Source organism: Canis lupus, chromosome 10, assembly GCF_048164855.1.
Source record: "Canis lupus baileyi chromosome 10, mCanLup2.hap1, whole genome shotgun sequence".
Taxonomy (NCBI): Eukaryota; Metazoa; Chordata; class Mammalia; order Carnivora; family Canidae; genus Canis; species Canis lupus.
This window is the reverse complement of record NC_132847.1, coordinates 53,918,883-53,936,673: the sequence shown is the minus strand read 5'-3', so window position 1 is coordinate 53,936,673 and position 17,791 is coordinate 53,918,883. Positions and strand designations below refer to the sequence as shown.

General features: G+C 46.0%; 2 protein-coding genes across 27 annotated transcripts in view; one reads left to right on the top strand and one right to left on the bottom strand.

Moving 5' to 3' along the window:
- Window positions 1-17,791, top strand: part of CIMIP2B (ciliary microtubule inner protein 2B) — a 24,633-nt gene extending 6,842 nt beyond the window's left edge. For 5 of the 16 annotated variants that reach the window (XM_072841855.1, XM_072841853.1, XM_072841849.1 and 2 more), the window contains 8 exons: window positions 10,589-10,736; window positions 11,371-11,503; window positions 12,284-12,413; window positions 12,805-13,028; window positions 13,118-13,335; window positions 13,549-13,600; window positions 13,675-13,872; window positions 14,125-17,791. In XM_072841855.1, coding sequence (XP_072697956.1) covers window positions 12,352-12,413; window positions 12,805-13,028; window positions 13,118-13,335; window positions 13,549-13,600; window positions 13,675-13,872; window positions 14,125-14,213 — 843 coding nt within the window. In that variant the 5' untranslated portion in view covers window positions 10,589-10,736; window positions 11,371-11,503; window positions 12,284-12,351 and the 3' untranslated portion in view covers window positions 14,214-17,791. Of the gene's footprint in view, window positions 1-5,294; window positions 5,806-8,414; window positions 8,529-10,588; window positions 10,737-11,370; window positions 11,504-12,283; window positions 12,414-12,804; window positions 13,029-13,117; window positions 13,336-13,548; window positions 13,601-13,674; window positions 13,873-14,124 lie in introns of those variants that run through there. The other 11 variants (XM_072841850.1, XM_072841848.1, XM_072841846.1 and 8 more) reach the window with 6 other exon arrangements.
- Window positions 14,321-17,791, bottom strand: part of RUSC2 (RUN and SH3 domain containing 2) — a 70,474-nt gene continuing 67,003 nt past the window's right edge. For all 11 annotated transcript variants that reach the window (XM_072841825.1, XM_072841822.1, XM_072841827.1 and 8 more), the window contains 4 exons: window positions 16,560-16,606; window positions 15,332-16,139; window positions 15,102-15,239; window positions 14,321-15,020 (listed from right to left, as the gene is read on the bottom strand). In XM_072841825.1, coding sequence (XP_072697926.1) covers window positions 14,819-15,020; window positions 15,102-15,239; window positions 15,332-16,139; window positions 16,560-16,606 — 1,195 coding nt within the window. In that variant the 3' untranslated portion in view covers window positions 14,321-14,818. The remainder of the gene's footprint in view (window positions 15,021-15,101; window positions 15,240-15,331; window positions 16,140-16,559; window positions 16,607-17,791) is intronic.

Sequence of the window (17,791 nt, the reverse complement as noted above, 5' to 3'; positions counted from 1 at the left end):
TTGATGTTTTTCTTCTCATTCCTGTTTTCCCCCTCCTCCTCCTTCTCCATCTGTATTATTAAGTTTGGGTTGCTTTTTTTTTTGGTATTTATTAGGGTTTTTTTTTAAGATTTTATTTGTTCATGAGACACACAGAGAGAGAGAGAGGCAGAGACACAGGCAGAAGGAGAAAAGCAGGCTCCTCGCAAGGAACCCCACCCCTGGACCCCAGGGACCACACCCTGAGCCAAAGGCAGATGCTCAACCACTGAACCACCCAGGCGTCCCTTTTATCAGTTTTATATTGAGATATAATTGAAATACCATTTAATTCAGTGTTTTTTTTTCTTTTTAAGACTTTATATATTTATTCATGAAAGACACACAGAGAGAAGCAGAGACACAGGCAGAAGGAGAAGCAGGCTCCTTGCAGGGAGCCCGATATGGAACTCGATCCCAGACCGGAATCCACCTTGAGCCGAAGGCAGACGCTCAACTGCTGAGCCACCCAGGCCTCCCGTGGTTTTTGTTACACTCACTGAGTTTTGGAACTATCACAATCAGTTCTAGAATATTTTCATCATCCCAAGAAGAAACTTCATGTCTACTGGCAATGACTCCCTATATTCCCACTCATAGTCCTAACCAACTATCAGTTAACTTTCTCATTGTATAGATTTGCCTTTTTGGACATTTCATGGAATCATGCAATATATGGGCTCTTCTTTTTTTTTAATTTTTATTTATTTATGATAGTCACACACAGAGAGAGAGAGAGAGAGAGAGAGGCAGAGACATAGGCAGAGGGAGAAGCAGGCTCCATTCACCGGGAGCCCGACGTGGGATTCGATCCCAGGTCTCCAGGATCGCGCCCTGGGCCAAAGGCAGGCGCTAAACTGCTGCGCCACCCAGGGATCCCTATATGGGCTCTTCTATCTTACTTTCACTGAGCATAATGTTTGCAAGGTTTATCCATGTGATAGTATCATTAGTACTTCATCCTTAATTCAATTACTTAATTCAGTAAAAATTGCTGAATAATATTCCATTGTGTGAATATACCATGTTTATCTGTTCATTGGCTGATTGTCATTGGGTTGTTTCCACTTTTTGGCTATTATGAATGATGCTCCTATGAACATACATGTACAGGTTTTTGTGTGGACATACTTTTTCATTGCCTCATGTCCCTTTGATGTGTTGTTCATCTGTTCCTCCTTTACTACCTTTGTTTGGTTTATTTTTTATTTTTATTTTTATTTTTTTTTGTTTGGTTTAAACTAACATTTTTTAGTGTATCATTCTAGTTTTCTTCTTCTTGTTTTTTAAGATTTTATTTATTCATGAGAGACAGAGAGAGAGAGAGAAAGAGAGAGACAGAGACATAGGCAGAGGGAGAAGCAGGTTCCCTGCAGGGAGCCCTATGTGGGACTCCATCCTGGGACTCCAGGATCATGCCCTGGGCCAAAGGCAGACACTCAACTGCTGAGCCACCCAGGCGTCCCTTATTATTATTTTTTTTTACCACATATTTCAGTTACTTTCTTAGTGGCTGCTCTAGGGATTACAATCTAGTCAAATTGTTGAAAGGTGAACACAGTTACCTAAACCTTAGGTAGTTGATTTGCTTTGGGTAATCCTCTGAAAAACACTTAATCTTCTGTAGTGATGGAGGTGGAAGTTCCCCAATAGGACATCTAACTGGTAGTGCTGGCTAGTAAGAAAGCTATTGATAATTGATTTTTTAAAAGATTTTATTTATTTGAGAGAGAGACAGAACATGAGCAGGGTGGAGGGGCAGAGGGAGAGTGAGAAGCAGACTCCCCACTGAGCAGGAAGCCCGAGATTCAAGATGTAGGGCTCGATCCCAGGACCCTGAGATCACGACTTGAGCTGAAGGCAGATGCTTAATCAACTGAGCCATCCAGGCACCCCATCTTACACATAGCTGATCCTTAGTACTTTTTTCTGCTACTTTTTTTTTTTTTTTTTTTTTTTTTTTTTCTGCTACTTTTTTTCAGAAACCTCACAGTAACATTCCCCTAAGTGACTAGTTAATTAGATTTGGTACAATATCTGTTTGTCAGTTCTGGCCCTGGCTCTTCTCTTTGATGTAGTTTGATGTTGGTTGTTCATTTCAAATATTTTTTTTCATGTTTCTATTCCTGGTTTACTAAAAAGCCTTTTAAAAATCACAAATGGATATTTAATTTTATAAAAGATTTCCCCAGTGTCTGGTAGAGTGATGGAATGGCTATTTCTTTTGGTTTATTCATGTTAACCACATGATAGGTTTTCCAGTTCAATCATTGCTTTAGTCCTAGAATATTACTAATCTTAATATATATTATTCCTTTACAATATTGCTGGGTTTTGTTTAGCTCATATTATATGCCAGACAGCTGTGCTTCATGCTAGAGATACACTTGTGAACAAAATAGATAAAGTATCTGCCCTTAATGGCCAGCTCTCCTTTATGCTGAGCCTTTGGCAGAAATCACTCAAGTTATACTATCTTCCAGAAACTTGCAGAAAGAGGGCCATGATCATTTAGTGGTATCTATACCATTGGATTGGAGGAGAACAGACAAGCATGCTGCTATTTGCTATCTCCCTGGTTTGATGTTTTATTTAGGATTTTTCATCTGTATAACTTAAGGGTGGTTGCCAGGTCTTGAATATGCCAGGCCTTGAATTATGTAAATACTAAGTAGGTAAATTAAGTGTGATGTGGGTCTTTTGGTAGGGGGCATCTACTTTGACCACTTTTTCAGGTTCTTCTATGTCTATTTATTCGATGTTCTGTATCTTTTTTTTTTTTTAAGATTTTATTTATTCATGAGACACAGAGAGAGGCAGGGACACAGGCAGAGGGAGAAGCAGGCTCCATGCATGAAGCCCGATGTGGGAGTTGATCCCAGGACTCCAGGATCACGCCCTGTGTCAAAGGCAGACGCCAACTGCTGAGCCACCTAGGCGTCCCTCATTTTGGGTTTTGATTTATATTTTCCCAGACAATATTAATTGCACTGAGACTTTTGGTTTAGTTACATGGAATTTCACTTAGTATTCTTTTATAATTAAAATAATTCCTGTGTGACTATGTTTTTAGCCACTTCCTCATGACACTTAGGGGGTTTGTGTAGTCTTTTCTTTTGGCTAGCTGTGCCAGTAGTTTGCTATGTTGTCTTTTTTAAAAAACAGCTCTTAGAAAAATCATTTCTATTGTTTTTCTGATTTCTGATCTATCGGTGTCTATTGTTAGCTTCATAAATTTTTCCTCCTTTTCCTTAGCTTATGATGTTCCTCTTTTTCTAGCTTCTTGAGTTGACTATTTATTAGCTAATTTAGTTAGTTGGTTTTAGACTTGTTTACCTGGCTAGTCTGTCTGTAGCCTATTCTGCTGAAGTCATCACAGTCTGCAGCACATGACCACCTGCCTCCTTCAGCACAGCTGATTGGTAAGGGCAGCCAACTTATCTGCTGTGAGGCCAGGCTTTAGAGACAGAGGTGGTATAGCTATCAGTATTCATCTATATCTGCTTCTCCTTTCTTCCTGGGCACATGGAATCTTACTTCCAAGCTGCAAAATGTTAACAATTGGTAAATCTCGGTAAAGGTTATACATTTTTAAAATATTTTATTTATTTTTGAGAGAGACAGAGCGGGGGGGAGAGAGAGAATGGGCATGAGCTGGGGGGCGGTGAGCAGAGGGAGAAGCAGACTCCCCACTGAGCAGGGAGCCTGATGTGGGCTCAGTCCCAGGACCCTGAGATCATGACCTGAGTCGAAGGCAGACGTTTAATTGATTGAGCCACTCAGGCGCCTCGTAAAGGTTTTTGGTGTTTTTTTGTTTTGTTTTGTTTTGTTTTTTTAGGTTTTATTTTTATTGAGATTTTTCTGTAGGTTGATTTTTTTTTCCTAAATTAAAAAAGTTAAAAAAAATGTATACCAGGGCCCTAATTCCCAGAATAACCTGGATGGGGCCAGCCATGAATATGTTTAGAAACAACACTCTAGGTAATTCTGAAGCACATCCTTGCTTAAGAAATCACTGTTATAGAGATGGTGGGGGGAAGAGGAGCTCATTTCCTGATGAGCCACAAGCACACTGAAATTATGAGGGAATAGAAACTCATGGTGGCAGATAAATCCATTTGGGAAAGGGAGAGACAGATTGTGGATCGAGCGAGAGAATGAGGGGGAGAGAGAAAAGTAAGCAAATTTGCAGAGAGAAGCATGTGGCCCTAGGGAGGAACAAGTGAAAAAAAAAACTGCCTTAGCTCCTATCAGCTTTCAAGTTTCTCAATTCCAGTTTCCATGAAGCCACCAAGTAGGCTGTACAGTTCTTGCTGTGGGTACATCAAATTCATCTTTAAGATAATCTCTCTTCCTCTCACTCTTGACCCTGTTCCTGTACTTGGGCCAGGAGAGCAGACAGTTGTTTGTTGTCACAAACCCTACTCCCACTGGAATGCTTATTAAGCAATATTATCAACAGTTTATTAGGTGCCAGCAACCCTGCTTTACTTGTACCATTGAAGTTAATCCTTACTTAAGGATTTTATAGATGAAAGGAAAAGACATCCAGGGAGGTCTACCAGTTTACCCAAGGTTGTACAGCTAGTAAGTGAGACTTTCAGATAGAAGCCTGTGTTCTTAGTCGTGATGTCAGTATGCACTTGAGGCTAAAAATGGCCTCTGAAGGGGCTCAGCTGGCTAAGCGTCTGACTCTTGATTTCTGCTCAGGTCATGATCTCGGGGTCCTGGGATAGAACCCCAAAACAGATACTTGTTCATTGGGGAATCTGCTTAAGAGTCTCTCCCTTTCCCTCTGTCCCTCCCCACATTAGCTTGCTCACTCTCAAATAAATACATCTTTAAAAAAATTGCCTCTGAATTCAGCTTTGATTGAATTCTCACTTGTTATTTATCTCTAAGTGATGGTGTGTAATCATGCTTTTTTTCTTTGCCCCAAGAATCATTTAAGAAGGCATTTAAAAAATGTCTTCGAGGTATCTGGCTGGCTCAGTTGGTGGAGCATGTGACTCTTGACCTCAGGGTCATGAGTTTAAGCCCCATACTGCGGGGGGAGGAGCCTACTTAAATAAAATAAATTTTAAAAAGTCATAGTGTTTGTGTTTTTGTTTGTTTAACCTAATTTTTATTTTTCATTTACAAGTTTGTGTGAGAAAATGTGGCTTGATTATTTTGTGCTCGTTAGGATTTTTTTTTTTTTTTTTTTTTTTTATTTATTTATGATAGGCACACAGTGAGAGAGAGAGAGGCAGAGACACAGGCAGAGGGAGAAGCAGGCTCCATGCACCGGGAGCCCGACGTGGGATTCGATCCCGGGTCTCCAGGATCGCGCCCTGGGCCAAAGGCAGGCGCCAAACCGCTGCGCCACCCAGGGATCCCGCTCGTTAGGATTTTTGAGATTTTTCTTTGTGGCTTGTTATAAGGTAGAATTAAAAAATATATATTTTATTTATTTATTCATGAGAGACACAGAGAGAGAGGCAGAGACGTAGGCAGAGGGAGAAGCAGCCTCCATGACACAGGGAGAGGGAGAAGCAGGCTCCATGCAGGAAGCCCAATGCAGGACTTGATCCCAGGGATCACACCCTGAGCCAAAGGCAGATGCTCAACTGCTGGGCCACCCAGGGGTCCCTGTTTTTTTTTTTTTTTTTTTTAATTTAAATGTAGACTCCAGGCCTGGCATGGAGCCTAATGTGGAGCTTGAACTCCTGGCCCTGAGATCAAGACCTGAGCTGAGATCAAAAGTCAGGTGCTTAACTGATTTGAGCCACCTAGGCACCCTAAAAGGTAATATTTTTGTTTAAATAAATCTCCATTGTGGCATTTACTGTGTTTTGATTTTCTCTGTACCTCTGTCTCTTCTTTAAAATTGTAAAATCACTGAGGTCAGGATTTCATCTATTAATTAATCTATTCATCTCTGTATTCATCAGAAGGTAATTGCCTGGCAGAAATGTTCAATATGTTAGTGGACTGAATGAATTAATGTTGATCCTTGTGGATTTGAAGAATATTATACATGTAAAAAGGCCAGAAGGAGACTGTGCCAGTTCCTTTGCTTTGATCCATCCTCTGTGCTCAGAGCAGTGATATCCAGATAGTTGGCCTATTTTCAGGAAAACTTATAGTTGAATAAGATTCAATTGGAACTGCATCCTAGGAGGAAAATGCACATTTTAAAGATCATTGAAACTGTATGGAACTTTACAAATATAGTTGCATTTAGAAATGACTCTGAAAGCATGTCAAAGTTTGTTATTTAAAAAAAAAGTTTGTTGGGATCCCTGGGTGGCGCAGCGGTTTGGTGCCTGCCTTTGGCCCAGGGCGCGATCCTGGAGACCCGGGATCGAGTCCCACGTCGGGCTTCCGGTGCATGGAGCCTGCTTCTCCCTCTGCCTGTGTCTCTGCCTCTCTCTCTCTCTCTGTAACTATCATAAATAAATAAAAAAATTAAAAAAAAAAAAAAAAAAAAAAGTTTGTTATTTTTTTGAAAATGTGGTTTTTTTAAGCCCCTAAAACATTTGCATTGGCAAATAGAGAAAGGAGTCAGAGTTGGAAAGTTTTTTTTTTTTTTTTAAGATTTTATTTATTTTTATTTTTATTTTTTTTAAGATTTTATTTTTAAGTAGTCTTCACACTCAACAAGAGGCTCAAACTCACAACCTCAGATTGAGAGTCGCATGCTCCACTGACTGAGCCAGCCAGGTGCCCCAGAACTAGAGTCTTAATAACCATCCAGTACGTCTCTTTCATTTTAGAGATGTGGCTCAGAGACTTGAAGTGATTTTCCCAAACCTGGGCTATTTGTCGCATGCTCTTGTCAGGACTAGGCTATATAACCAGTTTTTAAGGATCCCTGTGTATAGCTAATAATTTGTCTTTATTCAGTTTCTGGTATTCCTTTTTAATATTTTGAGGGTATATTAAAATCTACCAGTCAGTACCACTGTTTCTGGTCATTTCCACTTAGATTCCTCCCATCCCCACCCTACCTCTTGGATGTCAAATGCCCAGATTTGGGTATAATCCTTGGTTTATGGTACAGTCTCATCATTGGTCCTGCTTTAATTATTAATGTATAATAATAAGCATTTATGAAGCCACTATCTCAAACAAAAACTGAGACTCGACAATAACATACACCTAACTGTATGGTCTCTCTTCCCATTTTGTCTCACTCCCTGTGAGGTAGGTAGGCATCTGAAACTCAGGCTCATCATTACCTTGCTTTCCTTTTAATGTAGTTTTGTTGCATCTCCCCCTTTCTGTGTATTTCTGTTGGCCTCTTTCACCCCTCCTCTCTGGCTACTACCACTTTGTTCTCTATATTTATGAATCTATTTCTATTTGTTCATTCATTTGTTTTGTTTTCTAGATTCCACATATAAGGGAAATCATGTGGCATTTGTCATTCTCGGTCTGACTTACTTCACTTAGTATAATACCTCTAGATGTATCCAGGTTTTTGCAAATGGCAAGATTTCATTCTTTTTCTATGGCTGAGTAACATTCCACTGTGTGTGTGTATGTATATATACATATATATATATATACAGCACATCTTCTTATTCATCTATCAGTGGACACTTAGATTGCTTCCATATCTTGGCTACTGTAAATAATGCTGCAATGAACATAGATTGGGGTGCAGATATCTTTTGAATTAATATTTTCATTGTCTTTGGGTAAATTCCCAGAAGTGGAATTATTGAATCATTGTGTCCAATTATTTTAATTAAAAAGGTGTTATGTTGTATGTAATCTTTTGGAGTTTATTCTTTTCACATCTTGTTTCACTTTTGGTGGTCTCTTTGTCTGAGGAATTTTTTTAAAGGACTCCATGATTTTCTTTTTATTCATCTTCATTCATTGAGGGTATTTATGCTTGCCCAGTATTGTTTTATAGACTGATGTGGGATCCATCTGAAAATTTTTTTTGATAAATATTCTGATTGGTTTTTAAAAATTGAGATATAGTTGAAACTAATGTAACATTAGTTTCAGTTATACAATATAATTTGTTATTTGTACATATATGGAATTTTATAGCAATTCCTGGTCAGGATCAAAGGCAGAACCACAGAAAGTTACAGACTGCTGTTTCGGAGACCTCACAGGTTGTGTGGAATGGTCAGGGCACCGTCGTGGCTTTCCTAACTAGACCCCCATTTTGTGGGGTCACTGGTGTAATCCCAGTGAAACCTTCTCTCCACCAGCATTGGCTGTGTGGCTCCCCCAGGAGCAAGCTGGGGCTGGGTTGCCATGGTGACTGTCCCCTAGAATAGGGGGCACAGAGGCAATGAGCATTCCTGTGGACCCCTCAGCTAGTTCTTTCACTTCTTACCCAGGTTAAAACACTTTTTGGATCTTCAGGGTCTTTTTTTTTTTTTTTTTAGATTTTATTTATTTATTCATGAGAGACAGAGAGGCAGAGGGAGAAGCAGGCTCCATGCAGGGAGCCCGACGCGGGACTCGATCCCAGGACCCCAGGATCATGCCCTGAGCCGAAGGCAGGTGCTAAACTGCTGAGCCACCCAGGGATCCCTCTTCAGGGTCTTAGAAATATTGTTTACACAGATGGAAACAATAGTTACAGGCCATTTCATAAAAGGAGTGGACGGTTTCTTCATCAACACAAATCTAAACTAATTGTGGCCTGTTTCCTACCTTGTACTAATTCACACACGGATTCTAATTACCGTGGTCAGTTCTACAGAATTTGTTCTAGTCTCTACATTCTAGTCTATAACCCACTTTCACACTGACCTTTCAATTTCTCAGCTTCACATGCTTTCCCCTGAACCCCCAAATTCTGTTACTGTCCTCAGCCCTTCCCCTTCCTCCCATTCCCACCAAATCCCAACCAAACACTAGGAATTACTATTTAGTTGGCACTTAACATCAGCTAGACACTGGGCCAGTTGCTCTTTATGTATCATCTCGTGCTACTATCTTCTGCTATTTTGTCCTACTCAATGAAGCAGTAACATTAGTGTCCCCATTTTATGGATAAGAGAATGAGGCTCCATGAGATGAATATGGTCTAGGTCCTTATCTCTCATGAAGCTAGGATTTTGTTTTTGTTGTTTATTTTTATTTTATTTTAATATCATTTTTTAAAGATTCCATTTATTCATGAGAGACAGAGAAAGAGAGAGTGAGAGATAGAGAGAGATAGAGAGAGAGAGAAGCAGGCTCCATGCAGGGAGCCTGATGTGGGACTCGATCCTGGGACTCCAGGATCATGCCCTGGGCCACCCAGGGATCCCATTTGTTTTTATTTTTATATTATGATGTGTTGGGCTCCAAGTAAAATATAACTTAATTGGCCTTAACAATAATAAAATTATTTCATATAAAAAGGTTGGTTAATTCAGTGGCTCATCAAGGACCCAGGCCTTTCTACTCTATCATCCATTCTTGCTGTATTCAGGCTTTGTTCCCAGGTTAGCCTAGCTTTCTACAAGATTTCATGATGCCCACCAAAGTTCTGTTATCACATCCATAGAAATTCTAGAGGCAGGAAAGGACATCATTCCTCTGTGTCCATCTTTCTAATTTGTCATGCTTTTTTTTTTAAAGAATTTATTTATTTATTTTGAATTTATTTATTCATGAGACACACACACACACACACACACACACACACACACACACACACACACAGGCAGAGACACAGGCAGAGGGAGAAGCAGGCTTCATGCAGGGAGCCTGATGCAGGACTCGATCCCGGGACTCCAGGATCACGCCCTGGGCCAAAGGCAGGCACTAAACCGTGGAGCCACCCAGGGATCCTTTGTCCTGCTTTTTAAAAAAAAGATTTATTTATTTATTTGTCGGGGAGAGGGAGAGATAGTCTTAGGCAAACTCTGAGCTGAGCATGGAGCCTGATGCTGGGCTTGATCTCACGACCTTGAGATCATGATCTTTTTTTTTTTTTTTAAAGATTTTATTTATTAATTCATGAGAGACACAGAGAGAGAGAGAGAGGCAGAGACACAGGCAGAGGGAGAAGCATGCTCCATGCAGGGAAGCCGACCGTGGGACTCGATCCTGGGTCTCCAGGATTAGGCCCTGGGCTGAAGGCGGCGCCAAACTGCTGAGCCACCCGGGCTGCCCTGAGATCATGATCTGAGCCAAAATCAAGTCACATGCTTGACCAAGCTGGGCCAAAGGCAGGCGCCAAACCACTGAGCTACCCAGGGATCCCCTCATGCATCTTTTTAAAGGGCATTTTAACTTGCTTACTTTTCTGAGGACCCTGTCTTATCCTGGCAGACCTCCCTTTATTGTCTGGAATGCCATAAGCCCATGCCTCACTAATCACTGGCAAGGGGAACAGGACCACTAGGGTGGGCTCAGACTAATCAATACTCATTCCTAGGGCTGGCTCCAAGCTTCCCTCAAATTCCTGGCTGCTCCATAGAACAACATTAAGGTTCTGTAGGAAGAAAGGAGATGGGGGTAGGAAATAGGCATGCTGTATGTAACCAGCAGTGTCTGTTACAGAATCCAAAAGTCTAGCTTGTTAACCTTGACACACTGCTGCTTTTCTGTGCTCTCCCTGCAGTTCCCATCTCCATCTAGCATTTATCCCTAAGAGTGAGCCAAGTCTACAACTGTCACTCTAAATAACACATGCCAAGGCCACCATTGGCAGAACAGTGAGGAACGTGAAATGTATTCCTTGGGGCCCAGTGCTCCTGTGCAATCTGCAGGTCAGTGACACACGCTTGGTCAGCCTGGGCATGTCACACTCAAGTGGGGAGAAGAGCAGAGGCTCTTCAAGTCAAGGCTCAAGGAGCTGGCCTTGACTCAGCCTCAGAGTTGAGTTCCAGTCATGTTCCTCCTTCTCTGAGAGCTCTTCTTTCTGGTCCGTACCTCTCTGCCCTTAGAAAAACAACTAGAATTGTTTTTTCTTTTCCTTTTTTTTAATTTTTTTAAAATTTTTTTAAATTAAGCTCTTGTAGCCAGTGTGGGGCTTGAACTCAAGAGTTGCATGCGCTACCAAGTGAGTCAGGCAGGCACCCCCTGAATTGTTTTCTTAACAAATTCTAATTTGTCCCCTAGTCTTAAAACCCAGTATTACCGTCTTCCTTTCCTTGAACTCTCACAGTAAGAAAATCCATATCCGCTGAATTTACTAACCATTCACAGATCTCCCATATGTGTTAGAAGCTTAGAGAAAATATTAGACAATAGGGAAGAAAACTTTAGTAGCTGAGTGCCAGGTCCTGAGTAAATTCTTTCCCATACTGACTTTATCCTTAACAGCACCCTGGTAGGTTAGGTTATTTTAATCTTACGTTCAAGTTTAGGGAAGTCACATTCAGAAAGTTTTTTTTTTTTAAGATTTTATTCAGGAGAGACAGAGAGAGGCAGAGACACAGACAGAGGGAGAAGCAGGCTTCCTGTAAGGAGCCTGATGTGGGACTGGATCCTGGATCTGGGATCACGCCCTGAGCCGAAGGCAGACGCTCAACAGGTGAGTCACGCAGGCATTCCGGACATTCAGCGGAAGTTAAGTTGCCTGCTCAGAGAAGGTAAGGTTGGCTCAAGGCCACAAGCTAGTAGGAGCCCATGACGGTGTGACCTTCTGTGCTCTTTCCCCTCCAACCTCCCCTTTCTCACTTCATGGTCTTGACTGTTACAAAACACATTTGTATATGCTAATTTGAGCCTCAGAACAGTAGTGAGATAAATCCTAGTATCTGCACTTTGTAAAAAGTTCAGAGATACTACATGACTTGGCTGAAGTCATGTGGAGCTTAGCTTTTCTGCCTCGCAGAGCATGGCATTATTTGTTGGATGATAATCCAGATGATCGTGAGTATTCAATAAATGATGCTTGTCAAATTAAATGATTGGAAATAAACTGAATGTCACTGCTTAAAAGTCTCTAGGTTCCTTTTTCTCTCAGTCACCTCCCTCTGGCTCCCCTCAGAGACCCGCTTTTCCCAGGAACTTTGTCACTTTCAACCAACACAAAGAGCAGCACCCATGTGTCTTCAGGAGGGGGTTTAAGAAGGAAGGGTTGTCCTCCCATCTCTCACCTTAGGGCTTCCTTTGCTCCCTGGAACAGGAAGGCCACACTCAGTCTTGTCCCTGCCCCCACATGGTCTACTGCAAGTAGTTCTGGAGCTCACAAACCAGTGAGGTCCCCCACCTTCTGTTCTGCTGCCATTGGCCCTGGCAGTTACTTCACTAGCGCCTCCTCCCCTCTCTTCCCTTGGTACCACCTCCTGCCTCTGGCTCCGCCCCACAGCCCTGGACACAGTACACACAGCCTACAGCTCCTGCTCCAAGGGTAACAAAGGAACTGCCTGGATTCCCATGGCTGTGGCCAGCACCTCCATACCAGGGCTGAACCCTCAGAATGCTCATTATATCCCGGGGTAAGACTTCTACCCAGAGCACACCCCTGCTTGCTTCTGGGAATAGGGGTATAAGGCCATGAGGGTTGTGCCACCCAGACCTTGGGGGCCAGTACACAAACTGGTGTGGTGCACCCTGGGCTGAGATACTTATGGTGTTGGATGGAAAAGGAAGAGCAAGGGGATGGTGGTAGCTGGGCCTGCCATGAAGCTCTGTGTTGTCTTCTCCATGGTAACAGGGTGACAGCAGAGGGGAAGGGTTGAAAACCCAGAGAACTGGGAAATGGCTGCTCCACATATATGCACAGCTGAATCTTGAAAAAAATCAGGCCTTCAGAGGTCTCTGTTCCTATCTCTGGGGGTGATGGAGTGGGGGGAGTCTAGAGGTGAGTGGGTGAGTCCTGTGCCACAGGTACACTGGACACTGCCCCCTACTTCGGTTCAGCATGGGCCAGACCTATGGGCAAATGACCGGTCAGCTACTTCGAGGATTTCCTGGCCTAGCCTGGCCCCCTGCCCATCGCACACTTCTGCCTCCCATCCGGCCACCAGCGTCTCCTGAGGTTCCCAGGAGAAGGCTGCCTGTCAGGCGCCGGCATGAAAGGCTCAGCTCCGGCATGATCCCTGGGTACACAGGTATGTACGGACAGTCTGAACAGGTGTTCCCAGCCCAGAATGTGTACCCCAAACACTGATCGGAATCTTCCTGGCCCCCTCCCACCTAGGTTTTGTACCCCAGGCACAGTTCATCTTTGCCAAGAACTGCAGCCAGGTCTGGGCTGAGGCTCTAAATGATTTCACACGGTGGTCTGGGGGACAAGGGAGTCCAGAGCCGCCAAGGGAGGCCAACGGTACAAAAGATGTGGAGAAAGACCAAGAGCCAAAGCTGGAGCCAGAGCGAGAGGCAGAGAAGGAGCCAGAGCTGGGGCAAGAGACAGAACAAGTGAGACCAAGAAGGCTGGAAGGAATGCAGGGGCGGGGGTGAAGTGGGGAGTCAACCTCTGTGTGGCCAGGCCTAGGGTGGCCATGAGTAGCATGGCTGGGGGTACAGGGGATGTGGGCTTGACTGCCAGCTCTACCATCCAAGGGAGCTTCTGTTAGAGCAGGGGCTGAATCTTACAGCCTTATTTTTTCTCTGCCGACTTCTCCTCACAAGGCTTCCCCCTATTCCATGGATGACAAAGATCCTCGCAAGTTCTTCATGCCAGGTGAGAAATAGGGGATGATCAAAGACAGGGGGAGGCCCCCAGGAGGTCCTGACTCAGTGTTCCCATCCCCCCAGGCTTCACTGGTTATGTGCCCCGTGCCCGCTTCCTCTTCGGCTCCAGCTTTCCTGTGCTCACCAGCCGGGCATTGCAGGAATTTGGACAGATGTACTCAGGGGACAGACCCCAGAAGGATCCCAGCCATCTCCCTCCACTTTCTAGGACCTACCCTCAGGACCTGGGCCTTTTACCTAATTATGGGGGCTATGTGCCAGGTATGGATAGCCCCAGAGGGGACTGGAATATTTTTGTGTGTGGAATGGGTGAAAGTGGTTTTAGGGGCTGGAACTAATAGGTATGGGGGGGGGGCGGCTTGGATCATGTAGTTCAGCTTTCTCACTGGGCAGAGAAAGAGCTCACACTGCGAAGTTGGGACCAGATTTCGGAGGGCTTAGGCACTAGCTGAGAAAAAAAAAAATGGCTCTCCACACCACTGGCTACAAGTGACAAGACTCTTGTCCATACAGGATATAAGTTCCAGTTCGGGCGCACATATGGGCATCTCACCCATGATGCACTAGGTCTCACCACCCTCCAGAAGCAGCTCCTGGTGTAGGTACCTGGACTCCAAAGTCTCTCTTCTCTTTCTTCCTATCCCAGACATCCTTTTGGAAGGAAGAGAGCTGGGCCCGAGGGTGGAGGGGGAGGCACAAAGAGAAATGGTTTGGAGGCCGAGCACCTTTTTTATTAATAGGTGTAATAAATAAATAAATAAATACATAAACAGAAGCCTGGGCTCCTCCTCCCTCTTCTGACCACCAGGCACTGGCCACAGCTTATTTACATTTGGGGGCTTAGGGAGCTGGCCCCAATACTGTCACCTTTCCTCCTCATCACCTGGCCTAGGGAACCCTGCAAATGGGTCTCTGGTCACCTCCCTTCATAGGGAAGTGCTTATCCATATCTATGGAGGGGCTGGCCCAGATGGGCCAGGGAAATCCTGGCAGCCCAGTGCTGCATCCCTTCCCTCCTTTCCTGGGTGGAGGTCTGGATGAGGTCACTGGGACAGTTAATGGGGAGTAATTAACACTGAGCACAGGGATGTATGGCCCCCAGCTCTCAGTCTACTCTCTGTGGCCAAGCCAGAGGGCTTGGGAAGGGCTCTCAGGCTCCAAGTCAGGGGTTATGAGGGTCCCTGAGGCCACCAGCATGCACAGGGCCTCAGTTTTGGCTGCTTCCAGGGGTTGGACTTGGAGTTGGGGTCAAGGTCACATAGGCCAGAGGCACCAGGCCGGTGTCAGGGCCACGGCTGCAGCGCAGCCAGTCTCCTCCAGCTGGCCCCAGCACTCGTAGGATATCTCCCTTGTGGAAGCTCAGCTGTCCAGGGCCTGTGGCCAGATGATGGCACAGTGCCTTCACCTCGCTGGGGAAACAACAAATGGAGGTCAGAGAAACCCCACCCAAAGCCAAACCCAGCCCCCCAGTCCTGTCTTCCTGGGCTTACCACGGAGGCTTGGACGGCAAGACTGGAGAGTGTGGGTCCTGCAGGCTCTCCTTGGGCTCCGGATCTCGGCGGGCACCCACTGTCTGTGCCACTAGTTGGAACATGGACTTGTCCAGGCTCAGCCAGTCGGAGGGGAGCCTAGGGGAGAGCAGCCAGGGCTCTATCTATCCGTGCCCTGGCTTAATCAGGCTCCCCAAATCCCTCCATCCACACCACGGGCTGCCTCTCACCTGTTTGTGGGCCGGGTCTCCCGCTGAGCCTTTCGGGAGCCAAAGAGATGTCCCCACTTGATGCCCCCAGGGGAAGGCTCTGAGGCTCCTTCCTCATTTTCTGCTGGGGGGGCAGTGGACCCCTCCCTCTCCCGGCTGCGCCTCAGCTCAGCCAGCACAGAATCAGGGGGGCTCCCCATCCAGAAGGGCCAGCCCCTGTCCCGGCCGAGGGTCTCCTCCGGGGCAGGGCAGGCCTCTGCCCCCTCGACGACTCCCTCTCGCGGGGGTGGTCCCCCGCCTCCGGCCCCTTTCTTTTTCTCAATGCTGCTACTGGTGCCCCCACGGGGGAACCTAGAGCCCTCAGTGGAGCCGTCGATGTAGACCTGGGAGCTCTGCATGAGTTGGTACCACCAGCCGGCCTGCCCGCCTCGGGCCCACCTGCCGCGCCCTGAGCCCCCTGCAGCCTCTGCCACCTCTTCTGTCTCGTCTTCCTCCTCGTCCTCTCCACCTTCAGGGGCGCCCACCCCCTTCACCCGCTCCCCGTGGACCGCCCTGTCCACGTCTCCGGGCCCCTCCTGGCCCCTGGCCCGGGCCAGCTGCAGTGTTGAGTGCGCAGACAGCAGCAGGTCCTGGGACACCCGCAGCAGCTCCTTGTGCTGCCGCTGCTGCTGCCCACTTTGCAGGAGCCGGTGCTGGAACAGCAAGTCAAGGCTGAAGGGCAGCAGGGCTAGGGGCTGTAGCAGCAGCAGCAGCTCCTCGAAGAGGCCGGGGCACACGGTGTGCGCTGCACTCAGGAAGCCCCATGGTTGGTAGTGGGTCTGGATGATATCTAGGGGAGCAGGAGAGAGGGCCTGAGCCCCACAGAGAAGCAGACCCTGGCCTGGAACGGGCCCCCCAGAGGCCGCCCCGGCAGAGCTGCTGGACACTCAGGTGTGCTCCACTGCAACGGAGGCTGCCTCATGACCTCTGCTACCCTAAGTGGTGGCCCTAAGTTCAGGGGAGAGGTGTGGGGGGTGGTTCCGGGCCACCCTGGCTTCCAGATTGCCTGAGTATCCTGCTGACTCCAAAACTCTAACATAAGTAGAAGCTGGGGGAAGACTGGGGTGGAAGCCCACACTCTGAAGACAAAAGCTTGGGTGGTTGCCCTCCCCACCTCTACCATCTCTACAGAGCTGTGCCTCCCTCTTCTAAGCCCCTGAAGTCTGGCCTATATTGAATTTGCAACAGAGAGCAGTGTTTCGGGCCTTACCTTCGTGGTTATAGAGGTGATTAAACCAGAACTCCAGGGACCGGATGCTGTAGGAAATAGGTAGAGAGAGCTGAATCTTGTGTGGAAACAGCCAGATGATAAGGTACAAAGGAGAAAGGGGCTCAGACATAGGGCTGAGACATAGGTGAACATTTTCTTTCAATGGCAGGGATGCTACCTGGTTCATTTTTTTTTTTTAGTTATTATTTTTTTTTAAGAAAATGAGTGAGAAAAATCAGAGAGGGTGGCTAAACATGAGAGACTCCTAACTCTGGGAAATGAAGAAGGGGTAGTGGAAAGGGAGGTGGGCGGGGGGATGGGGTGACTGGGTGACGGGCACTAAGTGGGGCACTTGGTGGGATGAGCACTGGGTGTTACACTATATGTTGGCAAATCGAACTCCAATAAAAAAAATACAAAAAAAAGATTTTATTTATTCATGAGAGGGAGAGAGAGAGAGAGAGAGAGGTAGAGACAGAGGCAGAGGGAGAAGCAGGCTCCCTGCAGGGAGCCTGACATGGGACTTGATCCCAGGACCCCAGGATCATGCCCTGAGCCAAAGGCAGATGCTCAACCACTGAGCCACCCAGATGCTCTTTAAAAAAAAAACAAAAAACAAAAAACCATTTATCTACTTATCTGACACAAAACACTGTCTTCATTAAAAATGTTTGTATTTTGGGATCCCTGGGTGGCGCAGCGGTTTAGTGCCTGCCTTTGGCCCAGGGCGCAATCCTGGAGACCTGGGATCGAGTCCCGCGTGGGGCTCCCCATATGGAGCCTGCTTCTCCCTCTGCCTCTCTCTTTCTCTGTGTGTAAATGACTATCATTAAAAAAAAAAAAAGTTTGTAATTTTAAAAAGATTTGATGTATTTATTTGAGAGAGGAAGAGAGAGAGAGAGCACAAGCAGGTGGAGACGCAGAGGGAGAAGCAGGCTTCCCGCTGAACAGAGAGCCTGAGGGGGGGACCCTGAGATCATGACCTGAGCCAAAGGCAGATGCTTAACTGACTGAGCCACCCAGGTGCCCCTACTGGTTCATTTCATGTAAAATAGTTCTGGAAAGTGGGGGGTGGCCCAGGTGGCTCAGTTTAGCGCTGCCTTCAGCCCAGGGCCGGATCCTGGAGACCCAGGATGGAGCCCCACGTCGGCCTTCCTGCATGGAGTCTGCTTCCCCGCCCTCCCCACCCCGGTGTGTCTCTCATGAATAGATAAATAATCTTTTTTTTTTTT